The 21,094-nt window shown below is 41.0% G+C and overlaps 1 protein-coding gene across 2 annotated transcripts in view; it reads right to left on the reverse strand.

Moving 5' to 3' along the window:
- The window catches only part of SLC25A13 (solute carrier family 25 member 13), a 188,207-nt gene that overhangs the window by 132,445 nt on the left and 34,668 nt on the right, over positions 1 to 21,094 (reverse strand). For both annotated transcript variants that reach the window (XM_046670429.1, XM_046670427.1), the window contains exon 3: positions 18,122 to 18,264. In XM_046670429.1, the coding sequence (XP_046526385.1) occupies positions 18,122 to 18,264 (143 nt within the window). The remainder of the gene's footprint in view (positions 1 to 18,121; positions 18,265 to 21,094) is intronic.

Below are 21,094 nucleotides of genomic sequence, written 5' to 3' on the forward strand. Positions count from 1 at the left end.
GAGGCTGGAACAAAGTACTTAAAGGAAGAAGGGGAGGAGATGAAGGAGTGGGGTAATGGAAGGAGAGAGTGAGCGCTGTAAGGGCTTGCTGGCCACAGGAAAAACTCTGGCTTTTATTCTCAGTGAAATGGGGAGCTGTAAAGGATTGTGAGCCAGAGAGTGACATGATCCAACTTAGGTTTTTGCTCTTAATTTAACAGTTTTATTTTTGAAAATGTACATTTACATGAACCTGCAGAGAGAATAAAATGAAGCAGAACTACAGTGATATGTACATTTGCTACCCTGCTTCCCCTTTTAAGCATCTTTACCAGCAGCAAGTGCATCACCATCTATCCTGAACCTGGGCTCTATGTAGAAATCAACCTGATGAGCCTTTTCCTAAGCAGCTCCTAGAGGGATGCCCCAGTCAGGGACCCTCAAATCATCAGCCCTTCAGAGAGGACCACAGCAGTTGTGAACTTAAGAGATGGAAACTTCTCTATAGTTATCCCATGTGCCTTTATGAAACAAGACCAAGTAATTGAGCTTGTCTTGGAGTTTCCTTTCAGACCGTTTCTCACACTAGGGGTTGCCTCAAAATGTATCCTGGGTCTTTGTCTTTCCTGGCTATCTTTCTTGGTCAGCTTTCTGCCATCTTCCTTTTTCATATTGTCCACATTGGTATCATGAAGCCTGAAAAGCAGCTGCTGCTACTGCTACCTTGCTAAGAAATCAGACAGAGGAGTTTTACTATATTTTGAGGGTAAAGCCAACCAGATTTGATGAAAGATTAAATGTGAAGTATGAGAGAAAAGGAGGAAGAAAGGATATCTCCAGGGTTTGGGATCCAAGCAACTGCAAGATAAAGATGCCGAGACAGCAAATAGGAAGAACAGTTTTGAAGAGAAGGACAGTTTAGGACACCTGAGGTTTGAGAGGCCTATGGGACGTGCAAACAGAGATCTTCAGGAAATAGCTGGATGGATGGGACTCTAGAGATCAATGGGGAGGAGAGTGCTGGAGACACAAAAGTATAAGTTATGAAGTATTTAGTACCATGAGATGAGATTACCCAAGAAGTAGTTAGAAAAAACCAGAAGTCCAAGGACTCAGCCCTGAGAATGGGAGATGAGGAAGAACCAGAAAAGGGGACAGAGACAGGACACCCAGGGAGGTTTGAGGACAGTGTGGTGTACTGAAAGTGAAGAGAGTATTTCAAGAAGGTATGAAGGAACAACTATCTTAATCTGAGGACTACTATTATCATTGGATTTCGCTTTGTGGATGTGTGATGCAACAGAAAACACATATGCTGGTCACTACCCGCAGTTCCTGGCATAGAGCTCCTAAAACCCTGACAATTTCCTAGGTGATAAGAGCACTAGGAAATTCTTTTCTTCTACTATTTGGTCTTTGACCCTGCTTCCTGACACAGAGTTCCCAAATCCCTTGGAATTTCCTGGGTGACAGCAGCGTCCTTTGTTCTGATGAAGCGACTCTTGGATGGGAGCTGGTCATCAGAAAGACCAAACAATGATGAGGAGCTTGGAATTCTCAGCCCAACCCCACATTCTCTAGAGAGGGGAGAGGGGCTGGAAACGTAGTCAATGACTGATCATGCCTACCTGAAGAAGCCTCCATAAAAGTCCCAAAAGTACGGGCTTCAGGGAGCTTCTGGGATGGTGAACACACGCCAGTTCTGGGAGAGTAGGGAGCTCAGAGAGGTCACGGAAGCTCCACATCCCTTCCCAGATACCTTGCCCTATGCATCTCTTCCATCTGGATGCTCATCTGTACCCTTTATCATATCCTTTTATAATAAACTGGTAAAGAGTAAGTGAACTGTTTTCCTGAGCTCTGTGAGCCATTCTAGCAAACTAATCAAACTCAGAGGGAGTCGTGAGACCCTCCAAGTTATAGCTGATCAGTCAGAAGCACAGGTAATAACCTGGTCTTGAGACTGGCATCTGAAGTTGGGGGGGGGGGGCCGGTCTTGTGGGACTGAACCCTTAATCTGTGGAGTCTGATGTTATCTCCAGGTGGATAGTGTCAGAACTGAGTTCAGTTGTAGTACACTCAGCTGGCATCACAAAATTCTTGGTGTGGGAAAAACCCACACACATTTGGTGACTAGAAGTGTCAGAAGGGAAGTGTTCTGTGTGAGTAGTAAAAGAGACTCACACAGGAGGAAGAGGGAGTTTTTCCTAGTCAGGATCTTAACATGAGCAGACTCAGCAGAGGAAAACCTGAGGGGAGTGGATTCAGCAGGAATGGGCAGAGACGAACTGCCGAGGGCCAGAAGAGACAGTGTTCTTGATGAGCTTTCCAGAAAGAGCAGAAGTAGGATAGAAGCTGGAGGAGGAAGTGGAATCATGAGATGTTTTTCTTAATATGGGAAAAATACTGTAAGGTTTGTGTGTTTCCAGGAAAGATCCCAGTAATGGGGGAGGAGAAGCGGGAGGTGATAATGCAGGAGAGAGAGAAGGAATGCTGGAACAGTATCTGTGAGGGAAGTGAGCAGGGAGAGCTGACTAAACTCTTCCACAGATGTTATCACCAGGCAACAACATTCAAGTGTTCACAGAGTAAGTAATAACCCAACTAATCAGATGAGAAAACTGGCCCCGAAAGGTTAGGTGACTTGTCTAAGGTCCCAGGGCTTTTCAAAGACTTAGTACAATGTGAATGTGATTTTTCAATCGCCATCAGTGTTCCTTCCACTATACAATGCTTTTCCCATTCAAACAATGCTGTTCTGTCTGAAGGCAGCAGTTACCAGAAGAATGAGTTATAGCAAGATATGTACATCACAGTCCTTTTCCCGTGTGAGTGGACAAGGGAGGCCGACAGCCTCAGAAGCATTGGGTGCAGGAAAGTGGGGAGAAAATGGAAGGAAGTAAAATGATACGCTGAGTGTAATCACGGCTTATAGTTCATTATGGTACGTCCAGTTCTGACAAGAGCCCTAACAGTGGTCTGGGAAAATATCCTTATAACCCGAATAACGTAAACCTTAAAAGCAGTGGTACACAAACTTTAACAGCTATTAGAATAAACTGGGGAAATGATTAAAAATGCACATTCTTATGCTATGCAACCATAAGAAGGATGAGGAAGATATCTCTACACATTTATAGAGTGACTTTTAGGAAATATGGTTAAGTGACAGAAGTAAGTGAGTGAGTATGAGAGTGTGTGTCTGTGTGTGTGTTCTAGGGACTAACATTACACACATGCTGTGATGGTTAATTTTATGTGTCAACTTGATTGGGACCTGGAATTAAACATTATTAAATGTTAAACATGTCCAGATTAAATATTATTTCTGGGTGTGTCTGTGAGGGTGTTTCTCTATGAGCAGTGGACTGAGTGACGCAGACTGCCCTCCCCAATGCAGGTGGGCATCATCCAATCCGTTGAGGGCCTGAATAGAACAAAAAGGTGGAGGAAGGGAGAATTCACGCTCCCTGCCCGACTGACTGAGCCCACACATCCATCTTCTCTTGCCCTCAGACTGGGACTTATACCATCAGCTCCCCTGCCTCTCAGGTCTTCAGATTCAGACTGAACTACACCGCTGAGTTTCCTGGGTCTCCAGCTTGGAGATGGCGGATAGTGGGACTTCTCAGCCTCTACAACTGCATAAGTCAATTCCTTCTAACAATCCTCTCCCTCCCTCTCTCTTCACTCCCCTCCGCCATATATATCTCCTCTTCACTCCGGAGAACCCTGACTAAAACACATGTACATGTGCACATACTACATATAGTCTCTCACAGGAATATTTACAGTATATAAAGAGTTTACACAGCTGCCTTTCGGGTCCGAATGCAGAGAGAAATATGAATATGAATATACACGCATACCAATTTGCTTATATTTGGGGGAGAAACGCCCTGTGGAAGAAAACAATAAAGACTAAGGGAAAAAAGAGTGACCTATGGCAGGAGGGCAGAGACAGGGTGAAGAGGACAGGCATGTCAAGTCAGACTTCTCTGAGTAGATCTTGCTCCTGTTATATACTTTTGACCTGGGAAACATATGTTTTACATATGCAAAAATTAAATTAAGTCTAAAAGAAAAAAAGCAGTCTCTAAAAATTGAAAACAAACTGAAACGAATGAACCTAATCTAGCAATTGGTGGCAAAACCACACAGAGAAATGAATTATTTCAAATAACCTTAGAACACAGTATTTTCACTGTAATATATTTAGTGGGATACAGTCTACGCACAAATAGAGGTGAAAAGAAATCTTAAACTTCCTTCAGTGTCTAATTGTTAGCAGCAATACTGATGTTATTATTTAGAATATATCTTACATATTGGAAATACATAATTCTGTTGCTGGTAACCAAGATTTTCAATGAAAGAGTTAAGAGATAAATAGGAAAATCAAAGAACTAAAAATACTTTGAATTTAATTTTGCCCATTTAACTTTCAATTTTAAATACCAGTATGAACTAAAGACCTTTTTCCTCCAACTATCCATTGAAAAGCTCTCAAAGCAATGACAACCCAAAAGTAAGAAGCACACCTAACACCCAGATTGTGGTCTCTAAATATAAAAGAATAAGGGCTCCATGGGGCCAGCCCAGTGGCTTAGTGGTTAAGTTCACACACTCTGCTTCAGTGGCCCAGCGTTCGCAGGTTCGGATCCCAGGTACAGACCTACACACCACTCACCAAGCCATGCTGTGGCAACGTCCCATATACAAAATAGAGGAAGACTGGCATAGATGTTAGCTCAGGGACAACCTTCCTCAAGCAAAAAGGGCAAGACTGGAAACAGATGTTAGTTCAGGGCACTCTCTCTCAACAACAAAAAAAAAGAATAAGGGCTCCACGGAAGAGTGGCCAATTCCAGGTGTGGAGCAGGAAATACATAAAATAACATCCTGTTTTGCCAGAAAGCAAGGAAGCTATCAAATATTAATGGATACTATCAAAAAAGACACAGGGGAAAATATAAAAGGACTCCCACTGGCCAAAGATGAGATAAACACAATTGATTAAAAAATGTCAAATATATTATAAAAAACTGTGAATTCATAATACTCAATATAAAAAAGGCCTCCATTCCCACCAAAAAACAACACCCAACTCATCGAACCTTTAGGAATTATTACAGCACCAACTCCTCAATGCTTAAAATTGGCTCAGATCAAGGAAGTGATTTGGTTGACTCCTATTTCTAACCCAGACCTCTCCCCTGACATAAATCCATACCCAAACATCTAACAGACCACCTCTACAACTGTATGTTTAATAGGCACCTCAATATTAACATGTCCTGAAGAACTCGCAGTTTTGCTTTCAAACTTATTCCTCCCCCTAAATTCCCTCAGTTGTTTGGATTGGCTGCTCCCATATCTCATATGCAGTCTATCAGAAAATCCCAACTCAGACCACTTCTTCCATCTCTAAAACTAGCGATCTAGTCCTGTCATCTTTTCCCTTTCTTCCTCTCTTGCCCACTTCACTCTATTCTCTAGAAATCAGTCAAGGAGATCCTTTCAAAATGTAATTCTGATCAGATCAGTCCCATGTTCAAAACTCTCAAATATTTTATTCCATATTTGGAATAAAATACTACAAGATCTATATAATCTGGCCCCTTGGTACCTTTTTGACTTCTTCCACTTTCCTGCTCAGCACCAGTCTCTAGCCAAGCTGGTCTCCTTGCTAATTCTCAAAGATGCCAAGCACCCTCCCATCTCAGGTTCTCTGCATCTGTTGTTCCCTCTACCTAGGAAGCTCAACTCATCAATTCTCTCATGGCTCACTCTCTCACTGAGGTCTCTGCCCACATGTCACTAGCATTTTATTCCAAGAGGTCCTCCCTAACCGTCCTATCAACTGGAGCACCCCAAACCCACAGTCGCTCACATCTTCTTCCCTCGTTTTAATAGGCCACCTGCCACCTGCCTGTCTATCCCCATATATCTATCGGTTTACATTGTGTATTTGCTATATAAGAGCACAATGCTTATCTGTTTTGTTTAGAACAGTGCCTGGCACATAGCTGGTGTCAATAAATATTTGTTAAATGAATTAAGAAATCTGAAATTAACCTAGATTTTTCAAGTATTGAGGTTCTCTCAGATTTATAACACAAGGCCACTTTACCTTACCATATATCCTTTATTATAGAGACTAAGTTACTTTATTATTTCTATGAAAGTTATCTTCTTTCATCTCTTACTTTTCCAGACTGAAGATCCCAAAATCTTTACATCAGATTGTGATGGAAGTCTTACCCTCAAAAACCTTCATTAAAGTCTGAGAATCTCACTCTTTTTACTAGGAAGTGACTCAGTGACAATTATGCCACAATCAATGAGAAGGTTAATAGGCACTAAAATCTCCTCACATTTCACTTCAGGAATTCCTCATAGATTAGTGCAAGACTGTTTTAATTTAAGCAACTGCTACGTCCTGTGCCTATGACACTGACATTGATAGAGAAACAGATTTGCAAGGAGTCAGGAAACAGAGCTCACATTGATTACCTTTCCTTTAAAATTTTACATTTGAGTTTTAAACACCTCTGGTGCAGCTAAGCCAAGACCAGATGAGACAACCAAATAAGGCAAGAGGCAGGGAGCAGTATTTGCTCTTTCAGACATTTTCTGAGCACCTTCACCTGCTAGGAAGGGTATGGAGAAAGGGTTGGTACTTTCAGTTGGCCCAGTAAAGACACAAATTCTGAGAATATGGTATGCAATGGTACCTCAAGGTTGAGACTAAGAATGGTAAAAGGGGAAAAGTGGTCCAAAAACTATTCCTGGGTTAAAAAAAATAAATGTGAGAAATATAAGGACAGTTTTTCATACACAAGTCTGTGGGTGTGGAAGATAGTTGGGGTGGCTCTCATGGAGGTTTTAAGTCCGCCTTACTTTGGCCAAATAATTAGTCTTAGTGGCTAAGAATCTTGCAAAGGGCATCGGAACTTCTAAGCAAAGACATACGCAAAGCTCTCGTGGAAAGGACCATTTTCAAGGTTCGTCTCTATACACAGAAAGTTCCACGGTAGAGCAGAATGGGCACAAGCCAACAAGAATGGGGTCCAGATTCTAGTTCCAGCACTCAGTAGCTGTGTGACTTTGAGGAAATTATTTAAACTCTGATTCTGCACCTCTTTTGTAAGTGGAGAGTGAAAGTACCTATTAAAGACTTATGAAGCTTAAATAAGGAAATGGATAGAAACTGTTAGCACCAGATCTGGAACCCTACACGTGCTCAGTAACTGTTGGCTTCCTTCATCCTTTGGTCTAAACATCTAGGAAAAAACATCAGCAGAGCTCCAACACCACAGAATATTTTTGCTTTAAAAGTTCTTCAAGTAATAAAATAGCCCATCCCCAGATACCCCTGCCCCTCTGCAAAGATCCCTACCTCCCAGCATGCACAATCTGGAGTCCACCAGGACGAATCTCATTGTCCCTGTATCCTGTGCAACCTCCACCAGCAGCCCCAGACTCTCACCTTACCCTTTATCGTCCACATCTAATCCCAAGGGGCCTCTGCACCTTCCGTATTGTGTCACCATTCTCCCAGAAACCCTTCCACAGTGCCTTCAACAAGGCATGCGGAGCAAGATCTCATCCTCAATCCCTTCTCTAAAGGGATCCCTTTCAGAGGAATCCTCTAAATATCCCTTCACTTTCTTGCTCTAACCAATACCTAGCTGTTCTTTGACACAATGCTTCCTCACCAACCCCCTCTTAAGCAGTGACAGGCTTTTCTCTGCAATCCTGGGTTGCACCAAGCTTATAAGCAGAGTAGGTGTACTCCTTCCCTCTCACTGCGTCTTCCAGACCATCCCTAACCCTTCCTTCCTCACCCTCAGTTTAAATACTCACATCATCTGAATACACCACTCAGCAACCCTCCTTGTTTCTATCACCTAATAATGCCTGATTCATACCCTCCAATCATATTTTAGCTCCTGGCTCACTGACACTTCAATATACTAATTCTTCAAACACCTAGGCCTCCCACTTACTTTAACTCCTCTCCTCCAATGACCTTTTCTCCACCCTTCCTCAGTCACTCACTTCTGTGGTCAGACTCCAGACTTTTGCCATTACCAATAACTGCAATACCTCCTTGTTCTCAATTTTATGCATCTTCTAGTCTTCCTGCTCACTCCCTCTTACACCCCAACTTCAACAATCTTCAACAACGCCGATACCTACAATTCAATAAGCCTATCACCTTCGCATTGCCTCCTACCCCAACATCCCGTCTTTGCCCCTTATCCACAGTTAACCTATAGTCAATGATTCTAATCACTCTCTTGCATGCCCTTCACCTCCCTGGCACCTCTCCTACTCTGATCATTCAATGGACAAGCCCTCAACCCTGGTTATATCCAACACTTCCCACTCCAAGCCAGGAGCTAAGCAGCTGAACTCTGCCTCACAAACTGGCCTACTTTGAATTTCACAACTACAAACCCTCAGGTGGGCCCTCAAGTGGATCCTGCCCAGCATCTATGCTGTGTTCCCTTGTCCATTCACCCTCCCACTTCTAGATGAACACTTAGTATATTCTCTCTCCTCAAACTGCCAATGCTCAACCCACATCTTCCCTCTCATCTATATCCCAGAGAAAAACCAAGGAAACCAGAAGAAAACTTCCCCCAAATCCCACCACAACTTCTACACAACTTCTTTGCCCTTTACTCGACCTGCTCTTCCATTTTTCTAGCTCAGCGCTTCTCAAACTTTTGAGTCTCGGGACTCCCTTACATGCTTATGAATTAGTGAGAATCCCAAAGAGCTTTTATTTATGTGGGTCATATCTATCATATTCACTGTACTAGAAATTAAAATTAATAAATTTTTAAAATATGTATTAAGTCATTAAAAACAAATAAACCTGTTATATGGAAACATAATATCTGTATGAAAAATAACTATTTCTAAAACAAAAAATGTAGTGAGAAACAAAGCAGTTTTACATCTTTGCAAATCTCTTAAATGTCTGACTTAATGAAAGACAGCTGCATTCAATCTGCTGTAATATGTTCTTTTGGTGGAAGGATATGAAGGATTTCAGCCTCACACAGATTCATAGTTAGAAAAGGATGGAGTATTTTAACTGCCTTTTTAGATAACTGTGGATATTCTTCTATGAAACAGCATCAAATCCCAATAAGTGACAGTTTCTTAAAATTGGTTGCAAGGTGGAATCTGAAACTGTATCAGTGAACTTTTCCTACTCTGTTACCTTAAAATTCATGGGTCTATCTTGCATTTTGAATAGATCTTTTACCCAGGCATGATCTTGCAACACTGAGTACTGGTCATTTGAAAAACATTTCCCTAAGTTATGTAGCTCTTCCAAATATTGGCACATTTCCTCACACTATATTAAAAAATCACATTAATATCACCACTAGTTACATCTGAAAACTCTTCAAGTGTCATGAAGCTGTTCTGTGAAAACTTTAATTCTTTCAAATAAGTCCTTCTTTCAAATTGAAAGTGTTGCATAGAAAAAATGACTAGTACAGCTAGCAACTCAAAACAGCAGGTCGAGTGCTTTTCCTCAGACAACCATCACAGGACAGGAATGTTCTCTATGAGTATATCCTATTTCATCACTCAGAATTTTTAAATGACATGTACGCAAGGGTGCAATTTAAGAAAAATCAATTTTTACTGCTGCTTCAAGGACATTCTCAAGCCGAATTGGCATCATCATTACCACTGTTACTGTGGTGAGAATATAAGGACTACTCACACTGTTGGGTTTGGTGTCGCTCCTTGATTGGTGTTAAGGCACCAGCAGTTTTACCCACCATTGTGTTTAGAACCATCACTTCAAATACAATACCATGAAAAGGTCAGATCACGTCTTAGTATTATTATGTAAACAGTTTTGACCTCATGGACTCCTTGAAAAGGTCTCAGAGATTCCCAGGTGTCCACGGAGCACACTGAGAACAGCTGTTCTAGATCAACTCACCATGTTCTCACAAGAGGCCACCTCCTTCTCAGACAACGCACTAGAATCTCTTCCTTTTCTCTCCTACAGTGTCAATTCTCCACTCCTGCCCGTCATTCCCATCAGCATACATTATGCTTTCTGTATCCACCTTAAAAAGATGCTCCCTTCACACATCCCTTCCCACTCCAGCCATGGCCCCATTTCTCACCTTCCCTTTATAGCAGCAAAACTCTCCAAAGTGGGCCTGAATTGGTCTGTAGAAGAAGGGGGAAGGGGAGGAGGGCTATCCGTACATATGAATCAGAAGTGAAATCAGCACCTAGTCATTAATCAACCCTTTCTGGAATTAAAAAGAAAAATAAACCCAGGCACCTGAGATTCCTAAAGGTTTTCTAATATACCAGCGACATAATACAAACCTTTTTAAGAATTCTTCTTAATTTACTCCTTGCAGACAGTGTCTAGCCACCACATTGCACACATCCCCCTATGATTTCAGACATCAAATATTAACACAAAGTGAGTAATGCAAAAAGAAAGGGGGTTAATCAGACATCTTGAGAGAAAGAAAAAATAACACTGATTCAATGAGAGCTGCTAATGAGGCTTTTTGTTTTGGTAGATTAATTTGGGAGTCTGATGACTAAGAAGAAAATTTAAGCTTCTCAGGTGACTGCTGTTGATTATTACCAAGTTTTTTAAATTAAAGAGATGCCTTTGCTTAATTTTACAGTTTATGAATTTCAGGTGTTTATCTGAAAGCTGTGTCCACCCTAGTAGCGTAGAAAACTTTCTTTATTAGCAAATTGAAAGACCGCCACTTACTGATTCCGGACTATATTTGACAGATGATGAGCATTTCAGACTGTGAACGGCTGATGTTTAAATACGTTACCCTAATACTCTTTAAGTATTGCCAATTGTAAACCTCATTAACTCCCAGCATGTGGCCAAGGCCTGGATTTCATTGCAACAGCCTCACAAAGTGAAAACAGGTATATAAAAATGATTTTATCTTCAACATTATTATATCCTCCTTCACCTTGTGAAGTACTTAAAAGACCATATTTTTTTTCAGAAGGATAAACAGCAAACATGGGAAAGGCAGAGAACACATCTTATTCATATAGCCACGCATTTTTAAACCCTAGATTTCTTTTTTTTCTTCTTTGGCACAGTTATTTCTCATGCATCAAAATGGGAATTGTCTCAGGACTGATTCTCTGTACTCTGAAGAGAAAGGAAGTATTTGTGGATGCTGATTATATTGCTATCATTTTGATTCAATAAAACAGAGGCTGACAAGGTGGTAAGTCAGACGCAACAGCTCCTCACTAAAATCAAATTTCTGACATTCCTTTTTCAAAAGAAGAGCCAACTTCTATTCTCGTGTGGAGTGCAAAGATCTACACTTCAGATGGAAAACATGTAGTTGGTAAATTCATACCCGATCTTAGCAAAGCAAATGGATATCAGAGCCACCTAGTGCCCACCCCACACAGACAGGGGTCGGACCTGTAATAGGCAGAGCATTCTGAGCCCAAGAGGCCAGGCCCACATCTCCAAGCTTATTCAGGCCCCACTTAGTCTTCCCAGCTGAGAGGATAAGGTACTAGTGAAAATAGCTTTTGCGACCCAGCCCTCTTTAATGAGACATCAGTTAATAACAAACAACAAATGGAAACATATTTGCAAAGCTCAAAGGGACACACACAAAGTTATTTTTACCTCACTGTTAGTGATAGCTGTGTGAACAACGTATAAAAATTACACTGAGATGATTTACAAAGAAAGCTTCATTCACATTTTAAACAAAAACAATAATGACAACCAAATCTGAAAGACACATCAAAAAGCATATGAACAAATCCAACGGCAGGCAGAGAAGTCATACTTTTAGAGTCTGAGCCCTGCGCAGCTCTCAGGGACCCACCTCCTCCTCCTCGCCTCTGAGGTCCACCAAAGGTCTTCCAGGCCTGGGTATTCAAAGTTTCCCCTCATCTCCCTCAAGAACTTCATATCTTGATTAAACCCATCATTAAATCAATTAGAACAGTGGAATTGGGAAAATCGAAACACAACATGCAATTACAAGGGAGTAGAAGGGAGGGTGAGGACTGGTGAACTCAAATAGTAATAGCGAGAATGGCATAGCAGAGGCAAATCGTGCCGATCCCTAGACTCACATCATCCTCTGAGGGCTCTCCACTGCCCTCGTGGTAAGGGCCCCCAATCCTCGATATGAAGTACAAGTTCCTCCACAGTCTAGCCTCAGCCTGCCTCTCCCAACACCGGGCCCTGCACTTTCCATGCTCCAGGCACGCCAGCCTCTGCATTTCAGAATGTAGGCCTCTGCAACCACTGTTCCCCCTGTCAGCAAAGCTCTGTCCTCTGCACTCCCGCACCCCCACCCCCCTCCCAACTCCTATAGCTCAAATGGCACTCACTGGGAAATCTTTCCTGGCCTCCCAGTCGGCATGAAGCCCCTCTTTATTGTCTCTCACACCATGTCTCTCCTTCACAGAAATTACCACAACATCAATTCACACTTATTTGTGGTTCTCTGATTAACACTTGTCTGCTCCACTAAAGTAGAAGCTCCAAGAAGGGAGGGACTATGTTTTTTCCACTCACCATGTTATCCTGAACATACAGAAGAGTCCAGGCACAGAAAGAGGTTGTCAGACAGCTGCTCTCGAGAAGCTGACTGGACAGCATTCCGCGAGAAGCTCACTGCATGGGAGGCTGACCAAGCCATAGCCTCATGAATCATTAGAATCAAGAGGGCTCCAGAAAAACAGGATCCCTTTGCTAACAAGCTGGAAGTGTTGAGATCCCAAGTTCATGCAGTACACAGGTTTGATTCTCATGCTAGAGCTCAGCCCAATCCTATACACGGCTGAAGTCTTTAGGAATGGGCCATGCCCTCAGGAGACAGCATGCAGCAGGGGTCTCTGCCTGGAAAATGTCTGGAGCTAGCTAAAAGCTACTGCTACTGGAGAAAAGCTATTTTGGGGGGATCAGGCTGGTTGATCTCTCCCCCTGAAAATTCTTTGCAACTACAGGTTTTCTAACTCTCCAAAGAAAACAGCTACGTAAGGATATTAGATTCCTAGATATTCGGTATTACCAGGTAAGGGTATTACCTGCTGTAATAAACTACCACAAAGTGGGTGGCTAAGCAAAACAGAAATTCATCCTATTACAGCTCTGGGGACCAGAAGTCTGCAATCAAGGTGCCAGCAGGTCCACTCTCCCTCCAAAGGGAGACTCTTTAGGAGAGAATCCTTCCCTGCTTCTTCCAGCTTCTGGAAGCTCCAGGTGTTCCTTGGCTTGTGGCCACATCACTCCCGTCTCTGAGTCTGTGGTTACATTGCCTCCTGCTCTTGCTCGTGTCTGTGTCAAATTTCTCTTTGCCTCTTATAAGGATACCTGTGATGGGCATTTTATCACACATAATTCAGAGTAACACCTTCATCTCAAGATCCTTAATCAAATCACATTGGCAAAAACACTTTTTCCAAATAAGGTCACATTTCCAAATTCCAGGGATTATGCCTTGATATCTTCAGGTGGCCATTATTCAGCCTATCACAGTGAGTAACCTAGAATTCGAACTAGAGTTTCCATTCCCTAATACTCTTGGGCTTTCAAAACATAAGGGGATAAACCCTTCTTAGAAGATTTATCTAAGTTTGGTCAACAAATTGCTGTGAAACAGAGGCCAGAAATTGGACTAGACACTGGAGATATGAAAATATGCAGGACCTGGTCTGTACACTCGAGAAACCACAGTTGGTAGACCAGTACCTACCTAAAAATTAGTATTTCACTTCACCATGACATCTGGGTCAGCACAGCTGTCATTATTTTTAAATCCTATAGTTGTCAATCTTCAAATAGTTTTTCAAATTTTAATAAAGTTATGCACTAAAATCCCTTTGGCCAGTCAAGCTAGCCCCAAAGAGGCCTGGCCAGACAAATGGAGCCCACACCAGCGCTTTCCCACTGTTTGGTGTGTGTGTTGTGCTTCCATGGGACAACATGTGGCTTCTGTCTTGTAGTTTTTTCAAGGAACAGTAGTTGATTTGGGAGAATGATTTGCGACTTGTGAACTTGACAAATGCTATGCTTCCAAAGAAAGGGAAAGGAAGGGGAAATGAAGGCATTCACAGTTTTACATTGAGAACAGATGTATGGTTACACCTATTTGTGGAGTAACTACTGAGGAGCTGTGTGTGTCAGCGTTAGGGTTAGGGAAAAGGGCAAGTCAACATCTAAATGGGTCTTGGGCAGGCCTAGGCTCAAACACTGGCTCTTTGCTACTAGCTCAGTAAGTATCAGTACCTCGGGCGAGTTCTTCAATTTGCTCAGTCCTTTTGGAAAGAATTATCACAACACATGGTGAGCTATAAAATATTTCTACCCTTAGACCCAGGAATCCCTCTCGTCTAAGTTCTTTCTAAGCAGTTAATTAAACAGAAGGAAAACATGTCATACGCATGAAGATATTCACTCCAATATTACCTATTGGAGAAAACTAGAAACTGAAATAACTCTATAAGGGCATGACTTCATCAAGTATAGCACAGGTCTTTGACAAAAAATGATGGAGCTATTTAACACTGTTACTATGAACAGCATATGGAAATACGAAAATTGATTAATGTAATCTAAAAGATTACAAAAGAGAATTACAATTAAAATGAATTCAAATTATAAAACATATTGATGCAGGTTAACAAATCATGGAAGATACTAAAAAATTCAAAATACTTTGTCAAGGTGAGGAGATTATGGGTGGTTGTTTTCCTTTTTAAAACTGAGGTGTTCACTGTTAATATTGTCTTTGCAATTGGAAAAAGAAAGTCATAGGGCAAAGGATTGAGGCCATCTAAGATTGTTTCTGTCACAGTAAAACACCGAGATTAAAGATAACACAAAATCTGAAAGAAAATGTTGAGTTAAAGATTTGGGAGATTCTGAGAGAAGAGGAAGCTCAGAACATTGGATAGGCCAAGGACTCTGGAGCCAGGCAGGCCTGGGCACCTTTCGGCGGTAAACTGCTTGAACACTGAGCACCTCGGTCATCTCACCTGCAAAACCAGGAAAACAAAGCCACCGTTTCAGATTTGTCAAATACTTTTGAAAAATATGTACGTGATGTTGCATTGTAAATGTGAAATATATGTTATATTGCTGGCATCTAATGAACTTAAGCGTATATCTTCGGAGAGTATACGTAAAAAGAAATAAGAAACGCATGTGTGTTAAAGGGGATGGGGATGGAAAAGAAGGCAAGGTACATTGAAGGTATTACAATCATACAAATTAATGCCCATATATTAATAATTATATGTATTATAATAATTATATAGTAATTATATATAACAAAAATATATTAATGTAAATAGGAACCAAAATGTTCACTGGAATAGATAAAAAATAAAAGACAAAGAAAACAACTCTGAAATGTTAAATTTAAGTAGGAAATGTCAATGTGAACTTTCGATTTTTTTAAAGGGTATTTTCCAGCTCTTGCCACTGACAAGTCAGAGAAGCAGTAATGCCCGAGTAACAACAAGCTAGGGCCCAACTCTGTTTCTAAGCACCCTTCCCCACTAAAGGAACCAGGGCTTCTTGGGGAAAAGAGTGATGTTCAGGTCAGAGGCAGGAAAAATCCAAGGTGAGCCTGGAATATCTTATTTGCCAAAAGCAAGAAACATTCAAAAGCTGAGGGTACAGGAGCCAGCTTAAAGGGGCACCCACTGACCACACCAGGACACTCGGAGCATCTAAGAGAATAACCATAATAGATTACAGTACACTGAAATTAAAATAAATCCATGAAGGTATACTGATATAAAAGATTAGGAGAGAAAGAAAAGGAGGTGGAGGGAAGAAAGCTTTTCGTTACTGAAGAATACTAGACAATAAGTAGAGGAGAAATGACAGAATTAGAAAAATCACTTTCCAAACACCAGTGTAATAACTGATTCAGGAAAGGATCATCATGGATGCTAAAACTACTGGGTGAAAGGTTGCTGGGAAACAGAATATCCACCATTCTCAAAGTACCTTCCACTAATTACAAAACAAAAATGGTCCCTGTTCCATGGAAATATCTGGCAGACTCCACCTTAACCAGGTGATCAAACTGCGTATCATCCTACCTCCTGAGGAGATACAACAGGTAGCAGAGAATCTCTCCTAACCTGCCCCCAATTAAGGCAATTAACAGGAATCCAGCCATGAGGAAAAGACCACGCAAGTCTGGAACATGGGCTTCAACAAAATAACTGGGCCTAGATTTTAAGTCAATGTGACGAAAAAACATTATAAGGCAAGGGTCTGTTCTACATTAAAATAGATAACTAATATAAGAACCTTGACTAGATCTTGGATTGAAAAAAAAAAAGGCAATGGGGCCTTTGAGGTGGGGGCAGGTGGAGAGAGTTGGTATATTTGAGTATGGACTGGATATTACACTTTTGACATGATGGTTAATTCTCCTAAGTATGATAACATATGGTGGTTATGTAGAAGCAAGTTCTTATTCTTAGAAAATAAATGCTAAAGTAACATGATGTCTGCAATTTATATTTAAATCGTCCAGCCAAAAAACAAAATTATATGTATGTGTGTGTGTGTGTGTACAAAGTGTGTCTTTTAAAAAAAGCATACAGGTATCAAAAATGTTAACAATTAGTCAATCTAGGTGAAGGGTACATATTGGGCGTTCACTATACTCTTTAGATTTTTCTGTAGTTTAAAAAAATTTTAAACCATCAAGTGAGAAAAAAATTGATCTTAAACATTGAGTCAGATAATTCATGTTGCATGTGAGCTTAGTCACACTTCCTCTGAATCTTATGAGCACAGGGGATGGAGAAGCAACCGAATTTTCCTCAAAAAATGTTCACTAGAATAAATCTATGTTCTGTTGAGCTTTTGCCTCAATGGACTAGTGTGAAATATGCCTCAGCCCCTCCCTGCACCAGCCGAGGAAGGCCCTTGGAGGGTACGAGGGTCTGCTCATACACTACATTTTCCTACCAAGCAAAGAATCCCACCTTGGGGTGGAGACAGCAAACAGAAGTAACCTAAGTAACTGTTACTGGAACAAAAGAGAAGGTATAATCCAGCAATCCCTCAGGATATTACAGCCAATTTCCTCCCCACTCCCTTCTAATCTGCAAGACCTTCGTTTTAGAGGAAGTTATTTCCATGCAAGATGGAACAACAGGTGCATAAACAAGAAAAGGGAAGGACTGGTAAAAACTGAGAACATGCTCTGTGCAACAAGAGATTTTACTTTGGTTGTATCTCAAACTGATGCTTGTGGGAAAATCAGACACATGACAAAGGGAGAAACCTCAGAGCTAGAAAACACCACCCTAGAATGGCAGGTAACTGCAATCTATCAAAGGGGGTGCTGGCAAGCAGCGAGGGCAGAGGCTGGGTCGCTAGTTTCTGTAGAGAAGGCTAGTTCTTGGAGATTATACTTGGTTATTAGGGAACGTTGGTGTTTGTACTACCAAGAGTTTGGAGCCCAAAATTCTGCACTTAATGGTAAAAGCCAACTGCAATCTTATACAGCTTAGGAAAGATTCATTTTTTAAACGTAAACAGAGAAGACTGGTAGGGGGAAAATAATCCAGAGGCATTTTGCAAAGTGTCCCATTTAATTTTAGACACTTCAGACTCTATGCCACCTTGGGCAGAATGCCTTTCTTGGGGATATGGAATCATATCATTCTGTCTGTTAGACTCATAGCATCTAATCATATGTGAGATTTCAAAGTTATTTGAGCAGAAAAAAAGATTATAGAAAAGTTGTCATAGAGCTATGCATTTACTCAGAATTTTTACCATTGCCTTGAAAAATACCAATATACATACAAACACTCTAGTGTATCTCCTCACCACTCATCGACTACAATGGTTTTGTGAAACTATAAATAGTTCTTTAAATAATGTCAAAAAATACACATATATAACAACTTACAGGAACACTGAAGGAAATGTTAAGATTATCTCTAAAATAACGTATTAATTATAATAGGTAGAGAAAGTGCTCTTACGAGATGGAAAGGTATACAGCGACTTCCTAATCATTAAAGCAACAGAAAGCTATTTCAAACAAAAAAATTAAATAAGATAATTAAAAAAACATACCCATCTTTGGTCTGATCCACCACACCACTTAAAAGTTCCACAGTCTTTGGATTAGGCTGGCTTTCTCCAAAAATGTTCAAATATCGAATGACAAAGTCATTAGGAGACATGAAAAATTCGCCATTTTTTTCAATGCTTGCATACTGTTTAAAAAAAAAAGACATTTTATTCTCAAAAGTATAGAATCATGAGATCAATGTGAAAAAGCTCAAAACATTTCAAAAGATAAATATCAGATATGATGATAAACTCTTCACAAGGACAGTTATTTCCCATCACTTCAAGGAAAAAACAAAAACACATTAAGTTTGCCACATTTCACGTTCTCAACTGGGGGCAGTTTAATCTGATTGTCTAGCCTATGAACACCAATGTCCCCTAACAGACAAGAACCATCTATGAGATCCAGCCCTTTCTATATGTTACCTGCCTTTCCAGGGGTAGAGTTTTCTAGCTCTGAGCCTCCTGTTTGTTTTTATTTTTCCTCACAGGAGACACTGGCAGTATCTGATGACAATTTTGATTGTCATAACTTGGGGCGGGGGTGGGAGGATGCTACTGGCATCTAGTTGGTAGAGGCCAGGGATGCCGCTAAACATCCTACAGGGTGCAGGACGGCCCCTACAACAGAGTGACTCAGCCCACAGTGTCAGCAGTGCTGAGGTTGAGAGAGCCTGGTTTACAGAAATTTGGAAGGACAAATTATGTCCTGTCCTTTAGCAAGGACATATAGCTTTTTTAAAAAAAGAAGAATTAATTATGAAGTCATGGATGGAAACAACCTGATTCTTTTGCCCCATCCCTGCTTCAAGGGCATCAATGATGCAAGAAAGGATGACATGCTGAGCTAGAAAGCAAACTATTAACTGTGTGGCTTCTTGTGAGATTTTATGGAAGCAGGTATGAAATGATGCTCAGGTTAGTGTCCTCTCCATCCGAGAGCAAAAACAGTCAATAAGAACAGGGAGGCATGCAACGTTTTTCCACAGCCTTCCACCAGGTCTCACCCTTAGTGTGATACATTGTAGCTCACAAAAGTGGGAGCCTGCTACTTTCTGCGGTGGGGCTCAAGGGGCTGTGGGAAATGCTCAGAAACAATGCTCAGAAACAATGGGGATCACACAGAATCCTTATGGAGCAGGAAGGCCTCTTGATCCTAGGGACAGAACAGTGATTTGGGGGTGGGGAGGTGAGGGCAGTGAGCTACAAGAACAGGGCTAGCTGGGTGACAGAAGTTACACTGGCCGCTGCAGTGACGGGGGAACACAGTGAAGTGAGGTGCAGTGACAGCATCTCTGCTCCCTCTGTAACCACAGTTAAGCCCAATTAACACTGTTTTAAAAAGTCACTTGTTAGTCCTCCATTTTAATTCCAATGCAGGAGAAGCTCTTGTTTAGATACGCAGTTACAAGCTTTGGAATGTGCCTCTGGCTGGGCTGCACCAGGCTCTGCTTGACTCCTACCACCTGTGTCACCTCAGTAAGTAAAGCTTTCTGGGCCCGTGGCTCCTCATCTGCAAAATGGGCAGAACGACACTACCTGCTTCATAAGGCTCATGCCAGTAATCACTGAACAGTCATGTAATACACTCAGCACAATGCCCTACACACAATGAGCACATTATAAATGTTCTATATTACTAGTTTTTATTTAACATTTTTTAGCACAGTACAAAAGAAAAACTCAAAGATGGCCCAATAATCCCACTCTTCTTCAGTTGGCACTGAATTCAGCTTTTGGAAATGTAGAAGAATCATATTTTTATTTTCCTGAGACAAAACAAGACGGAAATACAAAGGGAATGTCACTGCTAATTACAGCAACCCTATGATTTAGAATTATACCTATGCTTGCTTATAGTAGTGAACAATTTATTTATTTAAAAATACAATTTAACTCTTTTCCCAGCAACAGACATTTAGATTATTTCCGGTTTTGGTATTTTTAAACAAAGCTAAGGTAAACAGCTTTGTAGGTAACATTTGTTCAAATTCGTGGCAATTTTCGAAGGCTGGACTCCTGGAAAAGAAATTGTTGAGCCAAAGGAGAGGAAGTTTCAGGCTCTTGATAATTATTATCACACTCATCTCCAGAAATGATTGTACCAATTTACACTCCCACCAACAGTGTGTGAACATGCCCTTTTCCCCCCTTTGTCTATTACATTTGTTGCAAATATTTTTCCAGTTGGATATTTTTATATAATTGAGTCTATAGATTTTTTTCTCCTTTGCAATTTCTTCCATTACTCCTAAGTTTAGAAACTAGTCCTTCCTCATCTCAAAACTAAATATTCTCCCACATTTTCCCTTAGTCTTTTTAAAGTTAGATCTTTCACCTTCAAATTTCAATACACTGGTACTTCATTTTTGTATTTCGTAACACACAAAAAATACATCCTCCAACTTTAGCTATTTCCACTTAATCTCTTGGTTGTCCTAAGACCACAAATCAATCATTCTCCCTTTCCCCATCTTTTAGATGCCATGTTTACCACATACTAAATTATCATATGATCACTGGGGAAAGGCTGGGAAAGCCAGTCCATCTTCAGTACCAGTTATGATCAGTTGGCAGTGGCTTCCTGGGGTGAAGATGGATTTCAAGGTTGCCCCCAAACTCCCTGGGGGAATGCCAGGATGGGCTAACAGTTCTTGTCATCACAGCAGCAGGCGATGTTTCCAGACCATCCTTGTCAATTGACCTGTCTACTCTTGTAAGATTACATGTATCTTAATTGCTGTAACTAGAGGGAAAGCTCTGTCAGGACAGGATTTTTTCCTGTCTTTCTCATTGCTGTGTCCTCAAGTTTCCAGACTGGTGCCTGGCAGACAGTGAAACGTGTTTAAAAAATATTTGTCAAATGAACGCAAGCTTAAAAAAATACTGTATTACTTCTCTCTTGAAGTTTTCTTGGCCATGATCACGCTTTCATTTTCCCCAAATGACCCTTAGCGTTATTTTCAAGCTGCT

Source organism: Equus quagga, chromosome 8 (genome assembly GCF_021613505.1).
Source record: "Equus quagga isolate Etosha38 chromosome 8, UCLA_HA_Equagga_1.0, whole genome shotgun sequence".
Lineage (NCBI taxonomy): Eukaryota > Metazoa > Chordata > Mammalia > Perissodactyla > Equidae > Equus > Equus quagga.